The sequence below is a fragment of the Lissotriton vulgaris genome, chromosome 2_1, assembly GCF_964263255.1.
Source record: "Lissotriton vulgaris chromosome 2_1, aLisVul1.2, whole genome shotgun sequence".
Classification (NCBI taxonomy): domain Eukaryota; kingdom Metazoa; phylum Chordata; class Amphibia; order Caudata; family Salamandridae; genus Lissotriton; species Lissotriton vulgaris.
The window spans coordinates 1,471,770,411-1,471,797,997 of NC_141687.1; the positions used below are offsets into that span (position 1 = coordinate 1,471,770,411).

At 43.8% G+C, this 27,587-nt stretch overlaps 1 protein-coding gene across 7 annotated transcripts in view; it reads left to right on the forward strand.

The window, feature by feature from the left end:
• Positions 1 to 24,919, forward strand: part of C2_1H2orf76 (chromosome 2_1 C2orf76 homolog) — a 196,425-nt gene extending 171,506 nt beyond the window's left edge. For 5 of the 7 annotated variants that reach the window (XM_086957341.1, XM_086957339.1, XM_086957340.1 and 2 more), the window contains 3 exons: positions 10,713 to 10,750; positions 11,495 to 11,576; positions 24,396 to 24,919. In XM_086957341.1, the coding sequence (XP_086813467.1) occupies positions 10,713 to 10,750; positions 11,495 to 11,576; positions 24,396 to 24,472 (197 nt within the window). In that variant the 3' untranslated portion in view covers positions 24,473 to 24,919. The remainder of the gene's footprint in view (positions 1 to 10,712; positions 10,751 to 11,494; positions 11,577 to 24,395) is intronic. The other 2 variants (XM_086957343.1, XM_086957344.1) reach the window with 1 other exon arrangement.
• Positions 24,920 to 27,587: the final 2,668 nt, after the last annotated feature.

Sequence of the window (27,587 nt, forward strand, 5' to 3'; positions counted from 1 at the left end):
TTAGGAGGCTGTTCAGGATGTTCCCGCCCATTCGGCGGCGTCCTCCTACCTGGCATCTCAATGTTGTTTTGGCGCAATTGATGAAGGCGCCTTTTGAGCCCACCACAAAGCGGATTTGACATTTTTGACCTGGAAGGTGGCCCTTCTTCTTGCTTTCACCTCCTCACGTCGCGTGAGTGATATCCACGCCTTTACCATTCAGCCTCCTTTCCTTCAATTCAAATCAGACTGTGTTTTACTTCGCACCAACCTGGCATTCATTCCTAAGGTGCCAACTGATTTTCACCTCAATGAACCAGCGTTCTTAAAGACATTCTTCGCTAATCCCCAATCTCCGGCGGAGCAACGTTTGCATTCATTGGACGTTAAAAGATTACTTAAATTCTACATCGACAGGACAGCGCCCTTTCGTAGGTCTGATCAACTGTTCGTTGCTTACGGACGCATGCGCAAGGGGCGTTCTGTTACCAAGCCAACTATTGCACGTTGGATTTTCTCAACAACTTCATTCTGTCATCGGAAGGCCGGCAAGCCTCTTCAATCTACAGTCAGAGCTCATTCCACAAGGGCGATGTCATCCTCTACTGCCCTGTTTGCTGGTGTGCCGATTCACGAAATATGTCGAGCAGCCACGTGGTCCAGCAGGCACACTTTCACAAAGCACTACTGCCTTGAGATGATCGCAATCTTTTTAAATAAGGTGAGCCTCTTTCCTTCCCCCCACCTGTATGGTTTCTTCTATTATCTGTCTGGCAGCTTTATGTCATTTCATTTTATTTTCATGCTAATGCACTGCTATTTTGTCTTGCGGCCAGCTATTACTGCTCACTATTCTATTCAAGCATGTGAATCTATGAAACAATTGTTACTTACCTGTAACCGGTGGCTCTCCAGTATTGGTGTCTTTCATAGATTCACATGCGACCCACCCACCTCCCCTCAGAGGCTCGCTTCTCCTTCTAGACTGTTTTGTCACTCTTGTGCTACGAAAATCTGAGGGCCTGAGTCTCTGGGGTGAAGGTTCTAGAGGGGTGCTTGCGCCTGATTGGCTGTACTTTGGACTAAAATAATGACATGGATATGCTATAAAAGTGTTTTTTCTTCTAATGTATTCCTATATGTTAATGCTAACCTTGGTACTTATAAGTATTTATGGTTTTGGAATGTATGTAATTATGTTTTTATATACATATATTATTAGTTTTATTGCTATTTTATTTACTGTGGGGCTCCCACTTCGCCGACGGGGAATATTCAAGCATGTAAATCTATGAAAGACACCAATACTGGAGAACCACCGTTTACAGGTAAGTAACAATTGTTCTTCTTTACTTTGTTTTTTGCCTCCGTCTCCTCTGTTTTGACATTTGTCAAACCTGTTCCATTAGTTTCATTCTTCCTTGCATGGTGGCATATCTTTGTACCTGTGCCTCTGTTCGAGCCATGCATACAATTATTTGTACATCAGACATCTTTTCTAGTAATTTCTTCCTGAATTGTACAGAATTTCCTCCTTTATCTATTCTTAGTCTTATTGCTTCCTCATTGTTAAACTTTTCAAATTCACAAAATGTCACGAGTTTCCTTAGTATTCACCCATAGATTCATCTTCTCTTTGTAAGCTATATTAAAATTATATCTCTCAAATCCAGGTTTCTTTGTGGAGCATATATTTTGTGTAGGCATTTCATGCGTCCTTTATGCATGTTTCTCTCTTGTTCTGGAAAAGTTACTATTGAGTCTTCCACTTTACCACTCACTAAATTAAGTAATAGATTTTTTGCTTGTTCATAAAAATATTTTTTACAGGTAGCTTTTAAAAAATGTTCAAATCGTCGTCTCCATTTTTTGCCGTCTTTGTACAATGGTTTGTTTGGTCTGATGGAGCAAATGGTAATGGTCTTTGAAAAATTATACTTGAAACACTTCCTAAATTTTTTTCCTCATTATATACATCTCTGTCCATGTTTGTTGTCATTTGCTTACTTGTTTCTTCACATGACATGTTTTCCTATGTTATCACAATTTGAAAGAAAATCGCTATTTTCATTGAAGAAAAATGACTTGAGATAACTTTTTACCCTTCTGACTGACTCAAAAATGGCTGCCTCATTGTTATCAAAGAGAGTGTATCTGATCATAAAATGGCTGCCGAGATTTTGGTATGATCTCGTGTTATCTCACTTTGTTTGACAGTTCATTATTACTTCCTGTGCATTTGCCTCTGTTTTCTGTTTAATGTAGTTGTTTTTGTTGTGGGTCATTATGCTGTGCGTTGTTTTTAATGTGGACCGAATAATACTGCTGACTGTTTGCTCTGCTGGGTATTGCTGAGTTTGCCAGATTTAAAAATGGCGATTCAACGCTGATGATGTTAACGCTGATGCTTATGTGCCCGGCTTCAAAATTGTGACTCTTAATGTCGATTTGTATTTGAAACGCTCGCATGGACCACACCAGTATCTTTTTGTCCAAATCCTCCAAGGGATTCTCCTTCCAGCCTGTGCACTGATCCTTCAGTAACGCTGTGGCTGTGTGTGCCCTCTGATAACTGTACGATGCCTCTAATGCCTACAACGCTTCATGCTCTTACAGCTGATGGCAGCCGCTTATCGCTGATTTAATACATGCAGTGTGACATTCTTCCGCTCGCCGCCAATATTTAACGTCCTCAAAACAGACTCTGGATGGCCTTTCTAATCCCACATTGCAGTCCAGCATGGAATGCATCTATGGCATGACATTACATAGTTACAGTTTTCGATAGGCTTGTGGTGACTACGCACTTGTGTGGGCCCTTCTGTAATACTGATAGCGCTGGCGCACATGTAGCCCCAGCACTATCTTGAGAGGGCATTTCCTCATTTACATGGGGGAGTGGCCCCATACAAATGAGGGAATCTCTTTGCCGCTGCACCCGCGCTGCTTCTGGACGTGTTAAAAAAGAACAATTGATGGACAGAATGCAGAACAATGTCATACATTCACCTCAGTACAGAGATCTCTGCCTAAATCAATTGTTTTTTTGCTCTGCATGCCATTGCAGTTTGAACCCAGCCATATGCAAATCAGTCTTGACCCTGTGCCCAATGGGAACAGTCCAGCCTGAACTGCCAGGCCATGTCCTCCCTGGACTGGAAACAAGCATCCTAGGACCGGTTTCAGGGTTTCACCACTGATCATCCAGGAAAACATGACTCCAGTGGCATGGAGGGCACGGAACCCATGTATGGGCATACCCGTCCCGCGCGGGGTGAGAAATGTAAAAAGAACAATTGATGGACAGAATGCAGAACAATGTCATACATTCATCCCAGTACAGAGATCTGGGCCTAAATCCATCATTTTTGTGCTCCCCATGCCATTCCAGTTTGAACCCAGCCATATGCAAATCAGTCTTGACCCTGCACCCAATGGGAACAGTCAAGCGCAAAGGCAAAGAAGCCATCAGGAGGCACACCGCTAGTGCGCCATAAAAAGGTGATTCACTGCCAGTGCTCCCCCAGAGGGCAGTCCTCTGGAGGAGGAACAGGGGGCCTATGGACCCCTCCAGACATTCCCCTGCAGGCAGGTGCAGTCACTGACTGCACCAGCCTGCAAGGGGAGCTCTGTTCCCTCTTGAAAGTGCAGATGGATTGGCGCCTGCTCAGTAAAACACAGAGAGGCTGGTAGCAGCTGCTCCGTATTTCACTTGAATGCGCTGCCCAAAGGGCAGCGTGAGTTTCAGGCTGCCCTGAAGACTGTGCATTCACCATAGCAGGGCACACTTTCCCTGTTTGCGCCTGGTACACCTTTTGAAAGATGCGCCGTGGTGCAAGCAGGAAAATTGCGCCCTCTGAATAATATGGCCCCAGGTCTCTTTCTAAGCTTACACTAGCACTCTCAGATCTAACCTGACAGACTTAGATTTTACTATTCTCAACTAGTCTACCTTCTTGACCTCATTCAAAAAGGGTCAAGCCGCCATGTACAGACCACCTGTTTGGTTGACACCCTGCGCACAAGTCCTGTCTGAGTCTCATCTGCCTACGGGGGCGTTGAAAATATATTTGACATAAAATTGCACACACTACATAACGCCTTTTGCTCCATACATGCATATGTAGATTCTTATTCCCACCCAATGCTTTACGGCTGTCCTTCCTTTGTTAGTGTTCATTGGCCAGGGACGTGTTACTGCCCCACTTGGCTGGAAGGTTGGCTCCAGGGAGCCCACTGATCTCTCTTCTGTTGAATCTGTCATCTGTTTCAAAGCTGGAAAGCCCAGTGGGGGCTAGTAGGCCACACCTTGCCTTTAAGATCTAGAACTAACATGGCCTTTGTTCTCGTTTTTCTCACTCCACAAATTTCTCTGTGGTAACATAAATATACAGTAGTATAGGTAGGGCTGGCGCACAGCGATTTTTGTAAGGGATTAATCCTGGAACCAGACTTTAATCAAATTTTTCAGGAACCTCCGCTATTTGCATATACTAGATCACGTAACCTAGGTGAACTTGTGCGACAGAAACCAAGAAAACAAACTAGCTACACAGGGACGAAACCATGCTGCAATTGCGGGAACTGTAACTGCATTATTCGAGGTAACACGATCAACCACCCGATGAAAGGTAATAAGATCAAACTTCAAGTCAACGCCACATGTGACACCAGCAATGTCATTTATGCACTTAAATGCCCGTGTGGAAAACTATACATCGGAAAGACAGAACGCAAAATCAAAACCAGGCTCACAGAACATAAATCCAATATTCGTCTGAAAAGCACCAAATCAGCACTAGCAGTACACTTCCACGAAGAGAAACATAACATCGCCCAGCTAAAATTCATGATATTGGAAACCATTGTCAAACAAGAGGGTAGAGACAACACCAAATTCCTACTCCAAAGAGAAAATTTCTGGATCCATAGACTTTCCACACAGAAGCCATTGGGGCTTAATGAAAGAATCGAACTCTCTTGTTACCTGTAAAAGTTGCTCACGGACCGAGTCAGTGACTCCTGATTGATTTAAGGACTTTTTGTTAATTTCGGTTTTTCTTTAGTATCTTTTAGTCTGTAATATTACATATTATATCATTGATTGATCTTGATTTAATTTGACTTATGAACCACACCTATGTATTACCATACGGCTCTTTCGTATGCCACTCTACATCCCCCGTTTAACCCACTGCCCTACCCCTCTCATACCACACCACCCAATCTACCCGCTCGTCGTAACACAACTACTATGCCCAGACTGCACGGCGTTTTTAACTTTATCCGAACGCGCGATAGCATCACACTGTCTCTTTAACCGGCCAGAAACACTCCCAGCATCTTCCTACTAACCCACGTGACCACGCCTCTTTAATGAAACGAAACGCGGTTAATGGCGTTCCGCCAGAACCAGCGTCTAAGAAAGGAGGACCCTACTCATAACCACCAAGGTTAGTTTGAACTTAGGAACCATACTAACACTGCTTAAACCCGCAGTACCGCTTACGGACAACTAACACGCTTCCCCACGCCTTTCTTTGCAGGAACATGCGCTAATTTTCTGAACGAGACACGTAAGCATTTTTGTGCCGAACCTGCACACCACGCTTGCCTCACTCGGGAATAAACGGGTCACAGAATGGTGTATTCCATAAATTACCCCCACTTTTCTACACTCCGCTACCAAAATTACCCACGATCTAGGTCCCACTATGATGCATGCGCACACTGTACATACGTTTCGTTTTCACATTATTTATGATTCAAATACTTTGTGTTTACAGAGTCCTTTCCCTGATGAAGGGGTGTATGACAACCCCGAAATGCATTGGATGTATATAAGGATTGTATCAGATTATGCAAATCAAAAATGAACAAGGCAAAATGTCAATAACCTACAAAAAGGAAAATTATGAATAAAATGATGATTGCAAACACTGCCTGAAATAATTTACAGAAACCTTTGTAACTCACAGAGGAATCATTGTGTGCATACAAGGATGGGACCAGTGACCCACTGACCCCACAACATAGACTGTAACATAAATATACACCAGATGGCACAGCTGTCTAAAAGTTAAAGCCTCTATAAACATAATTACATTACAGACATTGACTGGTCTAAGATTTTATGAGAGCTTTTCACCACTTCAGTGGTGCACACTGTGAATATAGGCACTCCTGGAGTCTTAGCATTACTCTGTACCTTTTAAGAGTACCTACTTAATGTGGAGTAGAGTCACAGTACCCTGTTCAGTGGTGTAGCTAGGCCTCAGGCTGCCAAAGGGGGGGCATGGGAGGGGGGGCTGGCGAATCATGTGCCAGTGACGGCTGCAGGTAAGAGCGGGGGAAGGGGGCCTGCCGCCACCCCTAAAACTCGTGCCGCCTGGGGCGGTCTGCCCGCCACGTCCCCCCCCCCGCTAGCTACGCCACTGACCCTGTTTAGCTACTTGTTTGGCCGAAGTTAAATAAGAAGAATCTAAAGCATCAATATTTAACACTAAGGTGGCAAGCGTTGGTTGACGTAGGATTTGTGCCACATTTTAAGGATAACCACGGAGTATAGGAACATTCCATTTAGATTCACTGTATACACAATTATCACAATTATAATGTGTGGGTATTCTTTTAGTGTAAAAACAACAATTGATGGACAGAATGCAGAACAATGTCATCCATTCACCCCAGTACAGAGATCTGGGCCTAAATCCATCGTTTTTTTGCACTCCACACCACCCCAGTTCAGACATGGCCATATGCAAATCAGCCTTGACCCTGTGCCTCATGGGAACAGTCCAGCCCGAACTGCCAAGCCATGTCTTTCCTGGACCGGAATCAAGCATCCGTGGTTCACGGAGAAATTGAAGGAAGAGAAAAGCAACTGTAAGAAGCTCGAGAGGCAGTAGAGGAGAAAGTATGATTGTGGAGCAGGGGTGCGGGCGGACCGGAATAACAGGTGGGGAGGCCGGATATAGTGTGCTATGATCAGCGAATTTATTGACAGTCCAGGACCAATGTCTTTCCGGATCGGAGTATGATGAGTGAATCGCGGGTGGATGTGCAGGGCTGGGTAACAGGGATGACGGCCTGGCGGGCGGGGTCGTCTGGAGGGGCTCTTCTGCTGGGCCGATGTCGTCTTTTCCACAGTAGGGCACTGGTACTCCTCGGAGGTATAGAAGGTAGAGAAGAGTACAGGGCAGTTCGTCCTGGGCAAAAGGACCTCTGAGTACTTACACCTACACCGGGGAGTGAGGGAATCAAAAACCGACCGTGAGGAGGGGACGGTGGGGTAGGTTGGGAAAAGGCAAGCAAGCGGGAATGGGAAGAGGGTGTTGCGTGTGTCGGGGCAACGGTGCTCGGGTCTTCTCTACAGTGCAGGTGATAGAATACAATATACAGTGGTTTCGTGCTCGTGAGGCTATTTTTACAATATTTACAGTTAACTACAGGGGAACACGGAGAAAGGATACTCTCATCCGAGTTGCTGCCGCTCTCCAGCCACCTCCTGAGGACGCCACCAGTCTTCAGTCCAGACGTCCTCCTCTTCGTCCTCGTCTCGGTTCTTCTGGGCCGCTCCGCTCGCCGTCAATGGTTCTTCGCTTGCCGCTGCCTCCTGCCACGATTCCGCTGCTTGGAATGGCTTTCCTTCCTTGCTGACGGCATTTCTGTGTTCTGGGCAGGGTTCCGGAAGAGCACTTCCGGGGTCGGCGGCTGTCGTTTCCGGTTCCTCAAGTGTCGCCTCACTTCCGGGGTTATGGGAGTTCGCTTCCGGTCTTCCGTTTTCGGTTGATGCTGCCGGGTCCTGTAGGGGAAGAGAGAGAGGAGGAGCCCTGCAAGTTAGGGACGCTGCATGACCGGTCCCGGAGGTCAGGGGCAACATGCTCGGACGCCGCCTCGGGGAGCTAAGGGCCGCTTCGTCTTCACAATGATACAGCCAGCAATGAAGTTTATAAGCTGGCGCTCAATGCCTACCACTTGTCTTGCAAAATAGCTAAGGGAGGCCACACTAAAAACACAATTTTAGAAGTCCAATGTAATCCCAGCACTCTTTTTAAAGTCCTAAAGGACCTGGCAGGAGCGGCACTCCAACCAGAACCCCCGACATTGTCTACCACACAATGCAATCTTGTTGCTAACTTTTTTAATGAGAAAATAGACAAGATCTATTCTAATTTCATTGAAGGTTGCGATGCTACAGCCATCCCACGGTTGACCCCCACTCTTAAGGAGTCTGACAATAGGGACAATATCCCTGAGTATCTACTCACTGCCTGGCCACCACTAGACACCACTACTTTTAAGGAAATACTATGGTGGTACCTCTGCTGAAAAAGGCTAATGGAGACCGGAGGTATTTTCTAACTTTCGCCCAATATCGCTTCTGCCTATTTTTTCCAAAATCCTGGAAAAACATGTGAACAAACTACTAGCGGATTTTGTTAACAGCAACATGCTACTACACCCCTCCCAATTGGGGTTTAGAAGGGGCCACTCTACTGAGTCCACCCTATTAGGGGTAACTGAAGCGATTCGTAAGGAATTGGACAGTGGTGGCACAGTGGCACTCATTCTTTTAGATTTGAGTGCCGCATTTGACACCATCTCACACAAAACCCTGTCTCAGGCCCTGGTGGACATAGGGGTAAGAGGCATAGCATTGGAATGAGTGAAACAATTTCTTTCTCACTGGACTTTACAGGTGTTTTCCAAAAACAATGCCTTTGATGTCTTGAACTCCCCTTACGGGGTCTCCCAGGGCTCCATACTGAGCCCGCTGCTCTTCAATATTTGTGACCCCGCTGGCCAAAATAGTGGAGGAAATGGGTCTCACAAAATATTCCTATGCGGATGACACACAATTAGTGTTCTCTCTATCAACCACCGACAAGTCCAACACTTTCTCCCTTCGCAGCGGGCTTCTGAGAATGGCAGACTGGCTGCATACCAAGAAATTAAAACTTAATGGGGACAAAACTGAGTTGATCATTTTCGGGGAACACAAAGAACTCTGGGGTCCTACTCATTGGCCGACGGAAATGGGCCCTACCCCGGTAGCGGTCCAATCCGCACGTAACCTGGGGGTGATAATTGATGAGAAACTGTCTCTACGTGCCCAAACAGCTAAAACTGACTCAATTTGTTTCGCCATCCTTAGATGGCTGAGGAAAATCCTATGGCAACTTCCAGAAGGGGCGCAGAGAACAGCTTTACAGGCCCTCATTGGCTCCAGACTTGACTATGGGAACACCCTATATCTAGGACCCAATAAAGCTATCATCAATCAACTTCAGGTCGTGCAAAATGCGGCCGCAAGGCTGCTTCTCCATCTTCCGGGGCGAACAAGTGTTGTGAAACATCTTAAGAAATTGCATTGGCTGAAGATAGCCAATAGAGTCAAATTCAAAGCCCTGTGCTATATGTTCAGGATTGGCACATGGGAAGCTCCTGCCTATCTATGTAAGCTGGCGCATAAATATCTACCCTCTAGAAACCTTCGGTCAATGCATCAGGCCAAATTTTCTGTCCCTAGATTCAAACGAGCACGATTCGGCGGGCGCTCATTTGCCTACTTGGCCCCGGTTCTGTGGAACTCACTGCCGCTCGAATTGCGTCTTGAATCAAGGTACCTTCAATTCCGAAAGGGCATCAAAACTTGGCTATTTAATCAATAGACTCCGCATTCCTATTTATAACCTTCCATCTTATCAAGCCTAACTCAGATCCAAGGCCATATAAATGTAATAAATAAAATAAATAGGACCGTTTTCTGGCTATCAGCCGTCTTCAGCCAGGATAGCTTGACTCCAGTGGTGTGGAGAGCATGGGACTCACGTCTGAGCATACCCATCCCACTCGGGTGACCAATGCAAAAACAACAATTGATGGACAGAATGCAGAACAGAATTGCTTTTGTCACCCCGAGTGGGATGGGTATGCTCAGACGTGAGTCCCATTCTCTCCACACCACTGGAGTCAAGCTATCCTGGCTGAAGACGGCTGATAGCCAGAAACCGGTCCTAGGATGCTTGATTCTGGTCCAGGAAAGACATGGCTTGGCAGTTCTGGCTGGACTGTTCCCATGAGGCACAGGGTCAAGGCTAATTTGCATATGGCTATGTCTGAACTGGGGTGGTGTGGAGTGCAAAAAAACGATGGATTTAGGCCCAGATCTCTGTACTGGGGTGAATGTATGACATTGTTCTGCATTCTGTCCATCAATTGTTGTTTTGAATTTGTCACCCCGAGTGGGATGGGTATGCTCAGACGTGAGTCCCATGCTCTCCACACCACTGGAGTCAAGCTATCCTGGCTGAAGACGGCTGATAGCCAGAAACAGGTCCTAGGATGCTTGATTCCGGTCCAGGAAAGACATGGCTTGGCAGTTCGGGCTTGACTGTTCCCATGAGGCACAGGGTCAAGGCCGATTTGCATATGGCCATGTCTGAACTGTGGTGGTGTGGAGTGCAAACAAACAATGGATTTAGGCCCAGATCTCTGTACTTGGGTGAATGTATGACATTGTTCTGCATTCTGTCCATCAACTGTTATTTTGCATATTCTTTTAGTGTGGCCTGGATTTGGCCCTCTTGTACTTGGGATGGACATCACTGTCCATTTTGAATGTGCTATATCAAGCATAAATGTAAACAGGTGAGTGTAAATGCATGTTCATGCCACATATTGATTAAAGAATACCTTTCTTCACTTAATCCTGTTTTTATCTAATTTAGATACCATGAAGATTATTCATCAGGCACACGGCTCAAAGGTATGTGTATGTTTAGTAAAGAGCAAGCTGTGCTATAAAGCAATGGACCTCCTTGCATTATGGGGTGTTTACAGAGGGTACTCCAGAAAAGGGGGTGTTGGGATACAGCGTGAAGGGGGAGAGTTATCAGTGGAGATGGTGATGGTGTTGTGGAAGTTGGTGACATAGTATGTAGGCAAGTATCATTGTTATTATTATTTTAAACATTACGGCTCTCTGATTTCTGTTTCTACAGGTTTTACAAATTACAGAAAAGGAATCATGTTTCCTTGCCTATTTATTCTTACACAGAAAAAAAGTAGGCTATTTTTTGCAAGACTCAATGCTGATGGTGTGAAGGAGGGTCAGCTCGGTGGCAGTGCAGATTTACAGAAAGGGAGTTTAGAAAAATGAGTGAAATTTCCTAATGAAACTTAAATAGCTTCAGATGTGCATGTGTTTGCACGACAGAGCTTATGTGTTCAGATAAGAGTATTAATGCCTTCTCAAAGCGGTATATAACTGATGTGTTCGAGGATGACTATCAATTTCATTTATCAGATAACCGTGAAATTCTATATTTCACTTAACACAATATGGATACAAATTAATCAACATGGAAATTTAAAAAAGAACACATATTCTTAAACATAAGACCCTAATTAATATGAACTGGCATGATGTGAGTTTACTGGGCTGAAAATTTCGACAAATTAATTGCACTTTTCAGTCTTAGTGCATTTTTTTTTCTTTGCTCCGCTTTAGACGAATGAGCTTGTGGTGAGTTTGGAAGACGATGAGAGCCTCATACTGAAAGAAGAGAGCAGGTTGAAGGACTCCGGGGTAGGTAAGTGAATTCAACAGTGCTTAATTTGAACCTGCCTTTGCAGGCAGGCCCTGCACTTATAAGGTTTTGCCTGTACTTGCGCTGTGCTTGTGAAATCTCTTGTATACAATATATCGTAAAAGGGGACTCATCAGTTCCTGTGCCAAAAGACTGTGTTCATTCACTTTAGTGTGGAACCTTTTTTTTTTGTTAACTTCCCCTGGCTGCATGCATTTACAATACTTCTAAAGATGTTCAACCTGTTTAAGCCCCATTCACTGTCAAGATAAGAACTCTTCCCACGGAAAAGGCTGACAGCTTCTAACAGTATGCTGGAATGTTTGCTTTTTATTATTTAGTTGTCTAAAGCAGATCCTTTAGCCTTAGAACGTTTGTGGTATTTCCTATTCAAGCCTCAGTACCTTTTTTTGCACTTTTTAGCCTTTATCAGATTGATTTTTTTCAACTTAATCTTTTTGGTCATTATGATCAAATTCTAAATGTTGTAATAAACATTGCAGGTTAAAAATAAAGTTAATATACAAGAGCTATGCTATATTTCACTACTAAACAGGCAGCCACAAGTGCAGTTACCGCACAGACCACAGGGCCACAATTTGCATGGTGACCCCACTAAACCCAGATTATTGTTAAAATGTAGAACTAAACAGGCAGTCAGTCACAAGTGCAGTTACCTTGCAGACAACAGGGTCATGATTTGAATGGCGCAGCAGGTGCAGTGGCACCGGCCCAAACGTTGTCAGAATTCCTCTGAACACCTAATATTTATATATTTGACTACTATACAGGCAGTCACAATTTCAGTTACCTTGCAGTTAAAAGTGGCTTGATTTAAATGATGCAGCAGGTGCAGTGGCACCAGGGCCACACGTTGTCATAACTCCACTAAACACCAAATATTGTTATATTTACCTACTGAACAGGCAGTCACAAGTGCAGTTATCTTGCAGTCAACGGTGTCATTATTTGAATGGTGCAGCGACACTGGGCTCAAAAGATATCAGAACTCCTCTAAACATCTAATAGTGATGTATTTTATAACTAAACAGGCAGTCACAACTACAAGCACTAGAGTCCTGATTTCAGTTGTGCAGCAGGTGCAGTGGCCCCGGGACCAAAAGCTCGAGGCACCCCTCTAAACCCCTAATATTGCTATATTTTATTCCTAAACAGGCAACCTCATGTGCAGTTACCTTGCAGATAATCATGAATTGGATGGTGCCACAGGTGCAGTAGCACTTGGCCCAAAAGTTGTCAGAACTCCTCTAAACACATAATATTGCTATATTTGGCTACTAAACAGGCAGTCACAATTGCAGTTACCTTACAGTTAAAGGGGACTTGATTTGAATGGTGCAGCAGGTGAAGTGGCACTGGGCCAACAAGTTATCATAACTCCTCTAAACACCTAATATTGCTATATAGATTACAACTAAACAGGCAGTCATAAGTGCAGTTATCTAGCAGGCAATAACGTCATGATTTGAATGGTGCAACATATGCAGGAGCACCAGGACTAAAAGCTCTTGGTACTCCACTAAACACCTAATATTGCTATATTTTACTACTAAACAGGCAGGCACAGTTGCAGCTATCTTGCAGTTGAAAGGGACTTGATTTGAATCGTGCTGCAGGTGCAGTGGCACTGGGGCCTACATTTGTCAGAACTCCTCTAACCACCAAATATTGCTATATTTAACTATTAAATAAGCATCACCAGTACTGTTTACCTTGCAGGCACTAGGGTCAAGATTTCAATGGTGCAGCAGGTGCAGTGACACCGGGGCCCAAAGCTCTAGGAACCCCTCTAAACACAATATTGCAATATTTTTCTACTAAACAGGCAGTCACAAATGCAGTTATCTTACAGGCACTATGGTCATTATTTGAATGGTGCAGCAGGTGCAGTAGCACTGGCCCCCCAAATTATCAGAACTCCTTTAAACTCATAATATTGCTATTACATCAAATAATTTTATTATTTCCCTCTTTCATTTTCAATATTTTACTGTTATTTACCCACACTCTACCACTAGTAACCGCACAATATATTGCCTTTTTGTACGTAAAAAAGTCCCAACACTTTAACTGAATTTTTGTAACTTACATTGCACAACTACTCCGCAAGCTACAACTTACAATATAAACCAGCTTATCATTAAACTCACAGGCGAAACCTAATGCATTTACCAGTGCTTGTTTTTCCTCAATCTTTAATCCCAAGACAAAGAGAAAAACACAAGGGTGAAAGGAGGAAGAGAGGGAAAGGAGGTGGAGAAAGAGGGAAAAACAGTGACAAAGGGAGAAAGCATGGATGAAAAAGAACCTGCAAGAGTGAGACAAAGGGTTTGGGTGGATGAGAGGTGAAATCAGGATTGCCCAGCCTGGGTGTTCAGCAGCCCTTTCTTTGATATTGCTGAAAATGGGCTTCTGATTAAAACTGTGGGTCCTGGCACGTTTTCCTTTACAATTTAATCTCTGGAGCCCTGTGTGCAGTGAGTACCCCCGAGCCCGCCCTGAGCACTCCCACCGTACACAAACGAGTGGAAACCCAGGGGTGCAGGAAGCCCTGGCGCACCTGCCACGTGCCGAATATGGCTCAGCTGAAGAAAATGCATAACATCTAAAGAGGTGCGATTCATTTCTCTAGCCCTTATGCTAATCTCCAGTTGATTATGTTCGGATAGGCAGCGGCTATGTAAATGCAGTGCCTCGTGCTCTTTTTGTGACCTGATAATTAATCAAGATGGACAGGGTGGAGTGGGTGACATTATGTACATTGCAATTAGGGGAAGGAGGCAGCAGGAAACTGCTCTTTATATCGTCAGAATACAAACACAAGCACTCGGTAGATCTGACTGGAAGACTGCCAGGGAGAATGTGGTGACTGACAGGGAGGTTATTAGTGTCACGTTTGCTCAGCCATATTGGTTTCATTAAAACTGATGTTTTGATGACTAATTTAAAGTCAGGCTCTGTGTTTGAAATTCGTTGGCATTGTCGTGAAATGGAGATTTAAATATCCAAGTCTCCAAGGATTGCAGAGCGGGCATGTTTTGGAATAAAAATAAGCTTGAGGCAACTTTCTTTGTTTAGGATGTGTGTATGAGAGTTATGCTCCTTGGAAGGGTTAAGTGCTGTCACCTCACACAAGATTTGAGATAGGCCTTCTCTGCTGAATTTAGACCATTTGAGGGTTCTGACTCTTCGCAAGTGAGTGACTTTCTATTCCCACTGGTGCCCAGGAATATGACTAGTATATCACTGCTCCAAAGTGATAATGACCCGTTTGCCTAGACAATCTTTGAGAGTGAGTAGTTGAGGCTTAATAGACCAAGTTGTTGTGATCCAAGAAGTGAAATACAAAATGACACTCAATTCTAAGTGTCCTGCCAGAGCGATCATTTGTAAAACATTTGTGAGTAATGAAGGATGGTCGGTGGAACAAGAGGGGCACGCAGGCTGTAGCTAGCTTTCCGCTGTTTACGTCTCAGCTGTTAATGCCATGCTACGAGCCAGATGGTGTATACTCCAGGGCAGTATTAAAGTAACAAGAACTGGCACTGATGGTCGACAAACAGAACACTCCCTACCACTATATCACTCAGTTCTGGTACCAGCTCATCTCCTCAGGAAGTAGAAATACAGGACTTAACCTACTTTTCTAGATTCAAATCTACACCCAAGTACTCACCAGAAACATCCAAAGGCTTCCAGGCATACAAACTCAGACACCGTACTATACTAACGCCAGTTGTTGTAAGGTCATAGTATTATGGTATCAATGAGCTACAGTTCACTTATGGGAGAATTGTTTTTAAAAAGGGTCAATAATCATACAAGTTGTGCATTTGATTGTTGCTCATGTTTATGGGAAGCATGATTTTTTTTGTTTGCTTGGCGGAGGCTTAAAATAATAATGAACCATCACACTAGCTTGCCACATGTAATTATAAATTTAACCTGATCATGTCAGAGGCACTGTGAAGAGAGCAAGCAGCCTGTTGGTAGGTGGGTGATCCAGTTATCTCTCACTGGACCTAAGCAAGTAAAGGCTTGTTTAGTGTAAACAAACATTTCTAGCAATTGCAGTGGTTAGTTTTATAGCTTTGTAGGGCAGCCATGTGTAATCTCTGTACCAATTGCTTCCGGAGGGTAATCCCTACCCTGCTGAGGAATCTACCCACTAGCCCTCTAGACACGAGGACCTTTGTTTAGTTCAGGAGAATTCCTCCCTTCAAGCTCCCTCCCCTGCTCCCCGCCCCAAAACACCCGCAATGGGCGAAGTGATAAGGCCCAGGAGCCTCTCGGTCCCCTAGGACGCCATATCAGGAGGCTGACTAGCCAAGGAAGCAGATTTCCACCAATTACCAGGGAATTCATATGCAAACATAAAAAAGGTAATTGGATGGGGTCTAGTACCACCTGGCATCAGGCCACACCCCACCTTCCAAGTACAGTAAGTCTTCTGTTCCACTGGACGAGACAGATTGTAGGGAAGGGGAAATTAACTGATCTGTAGGCTCGCTGTGACAAAAAGCAACTCTAGACAACAGGGATTTTCTTTTGTGTGTGTTAAAAATACATTTGGTGTATGGCCGATCTTAACCCTCATCTCAGTGCTCATATGCTTTCTTCACCCTGCGTGGTAGATAGTGGTATATAGTAGAATATACCCCCAGTTTATGCACCCCCAGATGGACGGAAGCACTGCACACCAGGGTGAATGAATGGGAGTTGTCCCTTAATGGCACTCCCACTATGCCACCCTCCTCCCACCCGGCCGAAATCCAATAAATAGAAAGTCCTTTGCCCCTGGATCCTTACACCTGAAGCACAGACATTCTTTCTACCCCCTTGAAGACTGTAGTTTACTTCCAGTCTACCCATCCCACGGGGACATGACGCAGACACTATGAGTTGTGAATAGTAGGGCAGGCATCTCTTGACAGAAGCCTAACTCCACCCAGACTCCCTGGCAATCTGCTCCAAAGGTGGGGAAAGGAATTGAGATGAAGGGTAGAGGTGGTGCGAGGCACACCTTGTGTCCAGAAGCTAGGCTCCCCACTCCATATCTTTTATTGCTGACAATAAATGCCCCTTGTATCGAGCTATTTCAGGCTCCTAACTTAGGTAAGTCAAGGGCTACCTCCACTGATCTGCTTCTGAGTGAAGATGAAATGCAGACAATGGGTTGAGACACCAGAGTGAGGCACGCGGGTGGCGGGAAGCCTAGCTCCCCACTTTGTATCTATTTTTGCCACTTGAGCAAAAATTATATCTTTGGAATGTAGGAGGCACTCCAATCCCCCAAGGGAGTTACACTGCAGATGATGTGTAAAAGCCAGAAGAAGGCATGCCTTGTCACTGGTAGCCTGGCTCCATAGTCCATATTTCTTTAATGACCAAAAATAAACCCTTGTTTCTAGGGGCATTTCAGGTCCCTCGTAGTTGGAAGATGTAGTATGACTTGGTGGTAGTTGGCATGCAGCATTCGTTATCAGCTTTCAGCAGTACTACTGAAAGGATTTCTGCTCAGGGACTGCAGGATGACTCCTTGAGCAGGTATATTTTCTGGAAACCAACAACTCCTTCCCTTTCAGAAAGGATTGCTGCCTAGGGATGATAGTTTAACTACTATTATTACTATTGGATTCTTTATTCGATGATTAAAAATCACCATAAAAGTACAAACATACAGTATACATTCAGTTAATTTCTTTTTAAAAAACAAACCACCAAATTAACATGAGTCCTAGTGTAAATACTACAGCAAAGGCCCAATGAATAAAACATTATAGTTCATTAAAAATAAAAACAATCACAAAAGGCTCACAATCCCCCCCCCCCCCCCTCTAGTTGCTCTTAATCGAACAGATACTTCAATAAAATGAATAACACAGCACAGTGTAAGAGGGTCCGACGCCTGTTGTAAAAAAATCAAAGCCTATTTAGCACGTTTTATGTTAGATTTTTTCAGGACCTCTACCAGGAATCTACGCCTGGGTTCAGTATAAAATGGACATAGCAATACAAAATGAAGGGAATCCTGCGGAGACCTATTGTCGCAGCCCCAGGTTCCCTTCTGCTCAATAGTGGATGAATACCCTAATGGTGATCCCAATAAATATGGTAAAAAGTTGAGCCTAAAACGGTTCATTAAAAACCTTTCCTGTGCATTATGTAATAAATATAGGTAAGGTTCCATTCCTTCTGAGGTCTTTACCAGGTTATATGCACACACCGTGGTTTTAGCCCTTTCTTGTTCAGTTCTCTGTGCGGCTTTATGTGCAAAAAACGCTTTTTTAACAATTGTCTTATGCTGGGGGATGATAACTGTCGGATCGGTGAAGAGATTCCCTAGACCCAGGGTAACCAGTACAGACTTTACATGAATGAGCCACGGGATTCGCGACCATTTATCTCTGCCCAAGCAGTCCTTCAATATTTCCCTGCTTAGGCTCGCCTCTGGGTTTATCCAGATTTTAAGCCAGGCTAAGATTGGCCTAACCTTTATCAAATCTTCAAGGTAGGGATCCCTAGCTCCCTGTGTGCTATTTCAGCCGCTAAACTGTGTGGGGCTTTCAGGACGGAGCGTAGATGTTTGTTCTCCTCCCGCTGCAGTTGGCAGGTATTTACAAAGCCCCACACCTCTGCCCCATAAATAACTTTAGAGCAGCACATTGAGTTGTACAGGATCATCACCTGTTCGGGGCACCACCTCCCCAGCCTTCGGCCATAACCAGCTATTGCCCCATTGGTGGCATTCATTTTATGGCAACGATCTTCTATCAGGGCGTTAAATTGTAATAACCCTTCAAATAGTAAGCCCAGATATGAGAAAGATTTGACCTTCTCCATCTTATGACTCCCTATCATGAAGGTACATTTATTAGAAGGTTTTTTACCGACCGATAAAACATAGGATTTACCCAGATTAACAGAAAGGTCTAATGAGCCCATAAAAGAAACAAAACCATCAATTAAAATCTGTAAACTATTTGGAGTGCGCCCGAGGAGGACTGCGTCATCTGCGTAAAGTAACACGGGAACATGACGCGATCCTACTCGGGGACAGTTAGAACCCAACTGTCAAAGGTACTGCTCGAGGTTACCAATATTTAGGGAGAATAAAAAAGGCACCAGGATACAACCTTGGCGTACCCCACTTTTGCATTGGAAAGAGTCAGTGCATCCACCCTCATGTTATACCTGACTTGTGCTGAGGTGTTACTGTGCAATTCCCTTAAAATGTTAATGAGGCTAACCTCTATCCCCATGCTGGTCATCATGTTCCAAAGCTTGCCCCTGTTAACATGATCGAAAGCAGCTGCCAGATCCATGAACCCCATGTAAAGGGATTCATCACTGGCCAAGGTGTATTTGGCTGCTATCATATAGAGGTTCAAGCATTGGTCACTTGTGGAACGACCCACCCTAAAACCATACTGTGCGTCTGAGGTAATATTATTTGCTTCTGTCCACTCAGACAACCGGTTTAATATCCCTCTTCCCAGGATTTTGGCGGATACATCAATCGGGGAATTGGAACGATAACATTGAGGGTCGTCCCTGTTACCCTTTTTAAAAATAGGGACAATGGTAGCTGTAGACCAGGAGGGCGGTAAGCCACAGCGGATTGCAGTATTGTTAACTCTCGTCATTATAGGGGCCCATAACTCCACCGAGCTGAGGAACGAATCAGGCGGGATTCCATCCGGGCCAGGTGCTTTATTTTTAGATAGCCCCTCAATCCCGACCTTAATTTCCTTTAGGGAAAAAACTACAAGCTGACCTTGGTCTGCATTCCCTTTTTCATGCTGTGTGTCTGTTTCATGATTGTATAGACTGCTATAGTGAGAAATCCACATATCAGGCGTGATGTTTGTACCTAATTTGGGGGCCATGTCATCCTGGAAAGTGGGTCTGTTGATAATTCTCCAAAATTCTGTCATGTCCCTCTTTTCCCCCGCTTCTCTAAGGTCCGCCCAACCTTCTGCTTGTAATGCCTTTTTCCTCCTGCTCAACTCTCTTTTATATTTTCTTCTGCAGGACGCAACCCGGGTCCCTGGGCTTTACTTTGATACTATCTTTGAGCTCCCTCAAGGCTTTAGAGCAGTCTGTCGAACCATCGCGGCTGACTACCAATCTCTTTGGCCGGGGCGCTAGTGTTTAACATCCCATCTACCAAGTGTGCTATGTGTTCAAATGCTATAAGTAGCTGCCGCCCTTCAATTGTCTCGTCTAAACACGCCCCAAAAGCTGTTTTCCCCTTCTCCATCAGTGATTTGTAAAACCTATCCCCATCAATCTTAGACCACCTTAGGCGTCTGCCCTGATCAGTAACCCTCTCGGATACTGCTACAGGATTTCCCCGAGTTGGGGCGAACTGGTATAATATATCTAACACCAAAGGGTTGTGATCGCTAAACGGGTTCCATTCAATACCAACCCTAGAAATTCTGTTTGCAAAAGCCCTTGAGGCGATAATGTAATCAATATACGATGAGCATCCTCTGCCTTTAAAGGTGGGTGTCAGGATCTCATCCTTTGGCATATTCACCATATTCATGGTGTGTACCAGATCCTGATTCATCAAGAATTTTGTTAAGGCATCACCTTCTACTGTGTGCTCAAAGTGGGCTCCATTGTCCTCTGGGCATCGAGACCATGTCACGTCTATTGGGAAAAGGGCTGGGCAGAGGTGACAGTTAAAATCCCCCATGACTAGACTGTTTTGGACACGAGTTTTGGCTTCACATGTAGTGTCTTGGCGCTGTCTATGCTCCACTTCCCTACAAACTACAAACCCAGAACAGGATTCTTTTTGGCTGGGGCATGTGGGTCCTTCCTGGCCTAGCAATTTCACACTAACAGCATGGGAAGAGGGCCTTTCTGGGGTACGGCGTAGCTCTCAGCCCTCCCTCCTCCAGGGAGCTGAAGGTCGTACTACCCTTGAGAAGGACTTTAAGGTAGGTGCAGCTCACTAAGTTCAAAAGATGATATTTTGTTTATAAATAAGTAGAACATTTACAAGACCTAAGTGTCACGGTCTGGCATCTTGGTTGTTTGTGCCTCCCTTCTAACTATCCCACACGCCAAAGCCTTGGTTTTATACATTTTCTCCCATGCATAGGACCATTAGGAATAAATGACAAAAGGAGGATCTATTGATCCCCACTTAAAAACAAAAAAAAGCTGTGGTGGAATGTATTTTGTCTGCTCTGCATGTGCCTGAAAACTGTGAAGAAGGCAATCTTAGCACAGCAAATCTTTCTGTTAAGAAACCATTTTGGCTGTTTTCTCAGGCAATTGCAGGGGACATCACAATCCCACTGTACATGTCCTTATAGGGGGAAAGTATGCACATTTGGGCTGAATATTCTTAGTGGAAAAGATTATGAAGGCTGAACCGCAAAGTGCCCCAAATGTGAACAAGCATTGGCAAAGCCAATATGTTTCCCCTATGCAAGAGCTATTGGCTTTGACTATGTCTTGTAGCTATGCTCTACAGCAGTGTGGCAACATTGCAGAATGACTACAAGTTAGAAAAAAAGAGCTATGAAACAGACTCGGCACAGAGGTTAATGCTGGAGGTGCATAAGGGTCATGTATATTAGCTATGTTCCTAGATTACCCAGCCTTGCATAAGCTAATTATCTCTGGATATTAAGGGGCTTGTGGTAATGAAGATGGTTAGAATTGGCTTGTCACACATAAGTAACAGACTCCCAGATGGTGAAGACAGTGCTTAATTTCTAGTAGAATGTGAGCTGGTGCACAAAAGTTTTGCTCAGAAATCCGGTGCTTTTAAATGTGGCTGCACTCAATACCAAGGCTGCAGTCTTAAATCAACCGCATGGCTCTTCCATCATCAGCCACTCCTTGCTCCTTTATTTATTTCAGTTTTGCAGGTTCCTACATTGTCCGTTTGCAATGGTTTTTTTCCCGACGTTATCTTTGTACTACTTTACTCTCTGTGTGCGTTCCCCTCTTTTGCTCATAGCCAATGTCTGATGAGGAAAAGTAAGGGCTGATCCCCAAAAATGAGTGCTAGTGGGCTCCACCGGCAACCATTGGCTCAAAATATACACTAGGGTAAGGCTGCAGACCGGGACAAATTGATGTTTAGCAGTTTGTCCTAAAGAGAGAATGCATCACTGGGCTGATACGACCATATGATAGTGTGATCAAGTGTGGAGAGGCAAATGTGGCACAGTGGCCAAAAGAGACTAATCAGGGATGACTGATGCTCACAGAGGAGCCACCCCCACCTTCCCCTTATGACAGCTTTTACATCATCTAGAGAAAGTGCACGCATGAGCCCCTTTTGCTTTGATGGGATGAGTGTTCAATTCTGAATTCCTTATATACATTCACTAGTAGGACATTCCTGGTGGCCTCTCCAATCATGCCTGATGGCATCAAAGAAGATTCACAGCTTTACACAAATTGTATCTGAGTTTACACAAAATACTGAAGCAATAGAACTGATGAGAAGACATGTGATTTCCATGGATGGATTTGCATAGAAGAGAAACATCCAGGAGGTGCTCTGCTGGGGCCTCAGACAGCAATGTAGAGGTAATTTATGGTGGTGTATGTGAAAGAATGTAGAACCTGTGGAGGGCAGCAAAATTTGCTGAGTGTTGAAGGTGGTGAAATACTGGTATATTACATTAGTAATATCTCAGGATGGTCAGATGCTGTTGATATGGGCAAAAAAAAATCTTAAAACCAGGTGTGTGAAGTTTGCAGAGTCCGGTTGTAAGGTGGCAGTAGCGGTAATTAATGAAATTTGGAATTTTTGCATAGTATGTTGCGTAGGAACACGACCCAGGGTGAATTCCTGGGTGGCAATAGGGGTAAATATGACCACTATATGGAGTTTTTCTGTGAAGCATGTTTAGATCTTTCGCTCCTTAACCCACCTCCTCTAAACTACTTTTGCAAAGACACAATAAAAATACATTTAGAAAAAAAAATCCCCAGTCTGAGAGTTCTTAAAGACCATTTTGTTAACTACCTTTCTAAATTGGTAAATTAAAAGCATTTGTTTTAATTTAGGCAAAAGGGAACATCTGGCTATGTACTTATTAAAAAAAGAAATGCCTCTTCATCCGACAAATCTGAGAGAAAATTTGGTTGAATGCGGATGAGGGTTATAAATCGTGAACATTTGCTTCATTCGTCTTTTCCAAGATGGTTCTACGAGAAATATGTAACCCGGTCAGTGAGTTATCAAATTATGCTCACTGATATAGGTTCAAGCCTTGTTTTTATGAAAAACAAATCAAAATTATACGTGGAACTGAGTGCACTAGCATGGAGGCATTGACTAATATTCAGCTTACAACTTGCATTCATATTGTACCACGGACTTCCTGATATTCTTCTTTTGTTGGGTAGTCGAACACTCAGTTTTCGTTCTAAACTGAATGTTCTTAGATTTGGAAGGCTGGTGGGTTAAGATTGGGAATCTAAAACACAGATTTGACCACGATCAGCTTTGCAGTTGAGCCATGCACAAGGATCCACTTGGCATTAGTGGATGGAAGGCTCTTACTTGTGATTACCAAAGCCATAATCATTCAAAGCAGTTGTACTAATCCAGTGACTCCTAGCCCGATTGAGTATTTTGCCCTTATAGACCCAATTGTGCAAATGTCAAATACCCATAGAAACGAGGTGTTTCATTTGATGCCCCTGAGAAGAATTGATTAAGGATGTTGTCTGCTCACTTTGAAAGGGGACTGTAGTTTCTTCATGTTCTCCAAAGAGCCAATCACACTGGTGAATATAGTCATGGTGGACACAGCTTAGGGTACCCCTGACCATCCATGTAAAGCAAGATGGCGATTGCGTCCATGAGGGATGGGGGCCCTGGTTTTAAGATGCTGAGCTCTGGCATATTAATGCATTATTTAGAAAGAAGACTTGGGAACGATGGTGGCTAATGCAGTTTGTTTTTGATGAGTTGGTGTTTTAAATTGGCTTAAAAGTGTGGAGGCAAATTTTTCTTTTATTTCCTATATGACAGTTGGTAGTTTAAAATATATGTAACATCTCAGAGATGTTTTTTTTTATAGGTATTTTACATAGCTTTTACGCGTATTGCAATTAACATCAATATGTTCGGTTTGGGATTTTTTTTCTCTGCTGCATAACCCCACTGTATGAACCACGCAATCACTGCAGAAAAAATAAGTCGACTTTATTTTGTTGTCCATTTTTAAGAATTCGGTATTTAATAAATGAGGAACGTTTCCAATTGACTCGCCTTGGCTCTGAATTAATTATTTTGCCGACTTATAGTCTTGGTTAATAGAGTCCTTCACCGGGAAGGCAGAAAAAAAATTGAATGCTCTGAACCTATGCTGGTCCTGTAGCACAGCCATCTCCCCTGTGGATAATTAGAAGCATTTGAAGGTATTGCTGTTGAAGCTAATTTGTGTCTTTCACTTTGCATATTCTAGAAACTTCATACATTAATCATGAGGGGGCACAAAAAAAATTAACGTCTTCAGACGTTGATGGGCCATCAGGGAGTATGTAAAACGATTGGTGAATTATTCCACTGATCTTCTAAGTACTAATATATTTAAGCTAAAGCCTTGTTTCGGGTTTCTTGCACTGAGAAGATGATTGAATTATCATGGTTTAATTTTAAATAAACATATGCTCGACCTTTGTGGCATTTTGTTTTAGAAAAATCTTTAATTGCTCTGATACTTAGTACCTAACGATTTAATGCAACTTTTACAATGTTACGAGCATAAAATGAAAATGTATTATTTCAAATGTTTCTCTTTTTTTCAGCCAATGAAACAGAAGTGGCGTTTTTTTCTAAGGAAGATTACACAGCGTACAAAGCAAATCCTGTGTTAGCCTGGTGATTGCCATTGTTGAAAACCGGTTCCAAAATATTTGCACTAAATAATTGCATAGTCTTCTACATTGTTTTGTTTTTTTAATTTAAAAAAAAGGAATACAAATCTATTTCTCGCAGTGAGAAAGTTGAATAGAAGTTTGTATTTTATCAACATTCGAAACTAAATAATTACCACTTGCACTACTTTCAGTCTGCACTGTTCTGTATTTCCTCACATCTCGTATTGCAAATGTGTAAATAACACAAACATTTGTTTCATTATGAGCCATAATTCCTAAGCTTTGATATTGATTATTGTATCTGAAAAGTGTGCAAAATTGTACATTGATTATCAGCTGATATTTCTTCGAAGCACAACAATCATTGGTCTTTTGAACGTGGCATTTATTTAGCTATTCATCATGAAATGTCATTCTTCAAAGAGCACCACATAATATATTAGTTTGAGACAGCTTAGTCTTATGCTTGTTGTATTGCTTGATCACTTAAACTCTGCTTGCGTCACTGCAAAGAGATTTTTAGACTGGAATGGTATTGCTTGCACAACTGGCGTCACACATTTTATTGCATGCTTGTGAAGGCATCGTAGGTGGTGTATTATGTGGTGATGCTGGTTAGGCTTCGCCATGCAATACTCTCACAGACCCCAAAGATGGTCATTGGATTCACAATAATACATCCTTCGCTCAGTCCTGGTAGTGTGGCTAACAGCAGCCAGTCTTTACCAGAGAAATGTTAAGTAATTCAGAGTACCAACATGAATTTTAAGTAATTGACACGATTTGAAAGAAATCGGACACCAATTTATAAAAAATAAAGCAGATTTTTATATTAATTAAACACCAAAATGAACGTGATCAGATGCGTTTAACTGCAGTTATGGATTTTAGAAGAAAACATAAATCATAGCAATTCAATACTGCACAAATTTTGCATTGCGGTCAATGAGGAAAAAGTGGTACTGACAATCGATCACTTGCAGGTCGAGTTGTGTGAAACCCAATGAGGGTAAGGGGAATGCATGTCCCAGGACCAAGCCACGACTTCAATTTTATCGAGCCTGTGGAGCCCGGGTGCAGAATTGTCCTGGCTGTCCCCGGTGCTGAACGGGAGCCGCAGGAGAGCTACTTTTAACGCTTATGCGATACTGCCAGAGAACAGGTTGCAAAATCAGACTTGTGACTAACAAGCCTTGGCAGCAGTAACTGCAGCAGATAGGTAATTCGCCATTCGGAGGAACATGGTAGCTCCTTGAAACTTGGTGGAGGGCAGGACTATAGTTCCCACAATGTCATAGACCATCTGGATTTGGGCGATTTCTCTTGGAGGATTCGAGTGCCAGTGATTCTTCAGATTAGTAGAATTGTTTTACCTGCAGTCAGCTGGGGACTAGTGCCACTAATCCAGGAGTGTCTGATGTTGCTTCTGGCTCTCACAAGGGTCCCTCTGTCTGGTGGAACTGACGTTTAGCATAGGACAAGTCTCGATTTTGCAGTTCCAGGAGTGATGCCACAGGTACAGAGTCTCCATCGTTTGGTTTGTGCAAGTACTGTTGTTGCGGACTCTGGTTTCTTTTTTGTCCTCTTTGATGCAAGATGATTCGGAACTGAGCTTCTGGTGTCAGAGGTTGCCCTTAAATCCTATATTAAGGGATGTCAGGTGTGTGGGTGCAAGTGGCCAATGTGCTACTAGCCCCAGTGGCTAATCTGACCTTGAAGTGACCACATCCGGGGATGTAGTTCACAATTTTACCCCGTTTTAAAAATGGCAGAAGTCTTTCTCAGCTGTACAGACTAGGTAGGTCACCCTGGAGTTGTGGCTAGCCTTCTGGCAGATTACACCTCTGGACTACCGAATTTTTCAGTGTGCAAATGTGTCTTGGGGAAGGGGGAGGACTGCTTCCTCCTTTGTGAGGCAGCCTGGTTGCAAATCACAGGCGATGCAGCCTTTGAAGCTCACTGCCCTGATGTGCCACTTCACTAACCAGCCTGTCAGGGAGGGAATTGTCACCTCCTTTCCAGGCAGGCCTTTGTTTCTGATTCCTGGTAGTGCTTACACCTCCTGGCAGGGTTCAGATTCCTGTCTTGGCAGCAGCATGTGCGGGCTGCCAGCCAGAGCACAGGAAAGGCTGGGGGAACCAGGTGGGCAACCTCTAAGGTAGCCACCTGGGTCCTTGCCACGTCGACCTCAACACAAGGTTCGTGTCAGGGGTGATGAGGCATGTTGTTTAATACCAAACGCAACATATTTAGGCTGTACCATAATGGAGCTGCCAAATTCAGGTTGCCCGTGTGCTGGCCCAACTTATCCTATGGACCCTCTATTACTTACAGTGTCCTTTAATGGTAAAGGTCACTATAAGGACATATAAGCTTGCACTTACAAGTCCACACCTTTAATATAATGCATCCTGCCTCCTGGGTTTTAGAAGGACTTTCTGAGGGCGACTGGCATATATTAAAAATAGTGCATTGACTTTTCCACAAATGGTGGTGCCAAAGTAGAGTTCGAGCAGTTTACACTGCTCCTGCAGTCTTCAATGGCAGGCCTGCTGTAAGTAATTTACTTGGGTCACTCAGGGTGGCACAAACAGTGCTTTAGTGTTGTCTGTTATTTTGTTGACCCTAGGGCATGATGACTACCCTACAGTGCACTGAATTTTCAAGACCTTCCTTTACAGGTTTTAACTGTAATGGTGTAGCAAGGCCGAGCAGACAAGGCTTACTTCTGGAGATTAGCTTAGGTTAAGAAACTCAGATACTTTTTTACTGTGAGAAAAAAAGTAATGGGCTGAATGCTTTCGCAAAAAGTCTGTCGCTGGCAGTTGCTCAGGCTTCATTACAGTACATAGTTTTTCACCCATTGCACCACGCCCAGAGAGAGACCATTTATATGAAAACAGCCTTATTTCTACTCCTGTTGGAACAACTCTACCGGAACTGCCACTCCAGGGATCTTCTGAACCGGAACACAAGCAACCCTCCACAATGGTAACTGTCTAATCTTTGCTAGTTCAAGAGAATGAGGGGCATATTTATGAAAAAGTAGCACAGCGCAGCAAGTTACCTTGCTGCTCTGCGTTAAATGGAAGGAATGCACTGTATTTATCACAATGCACC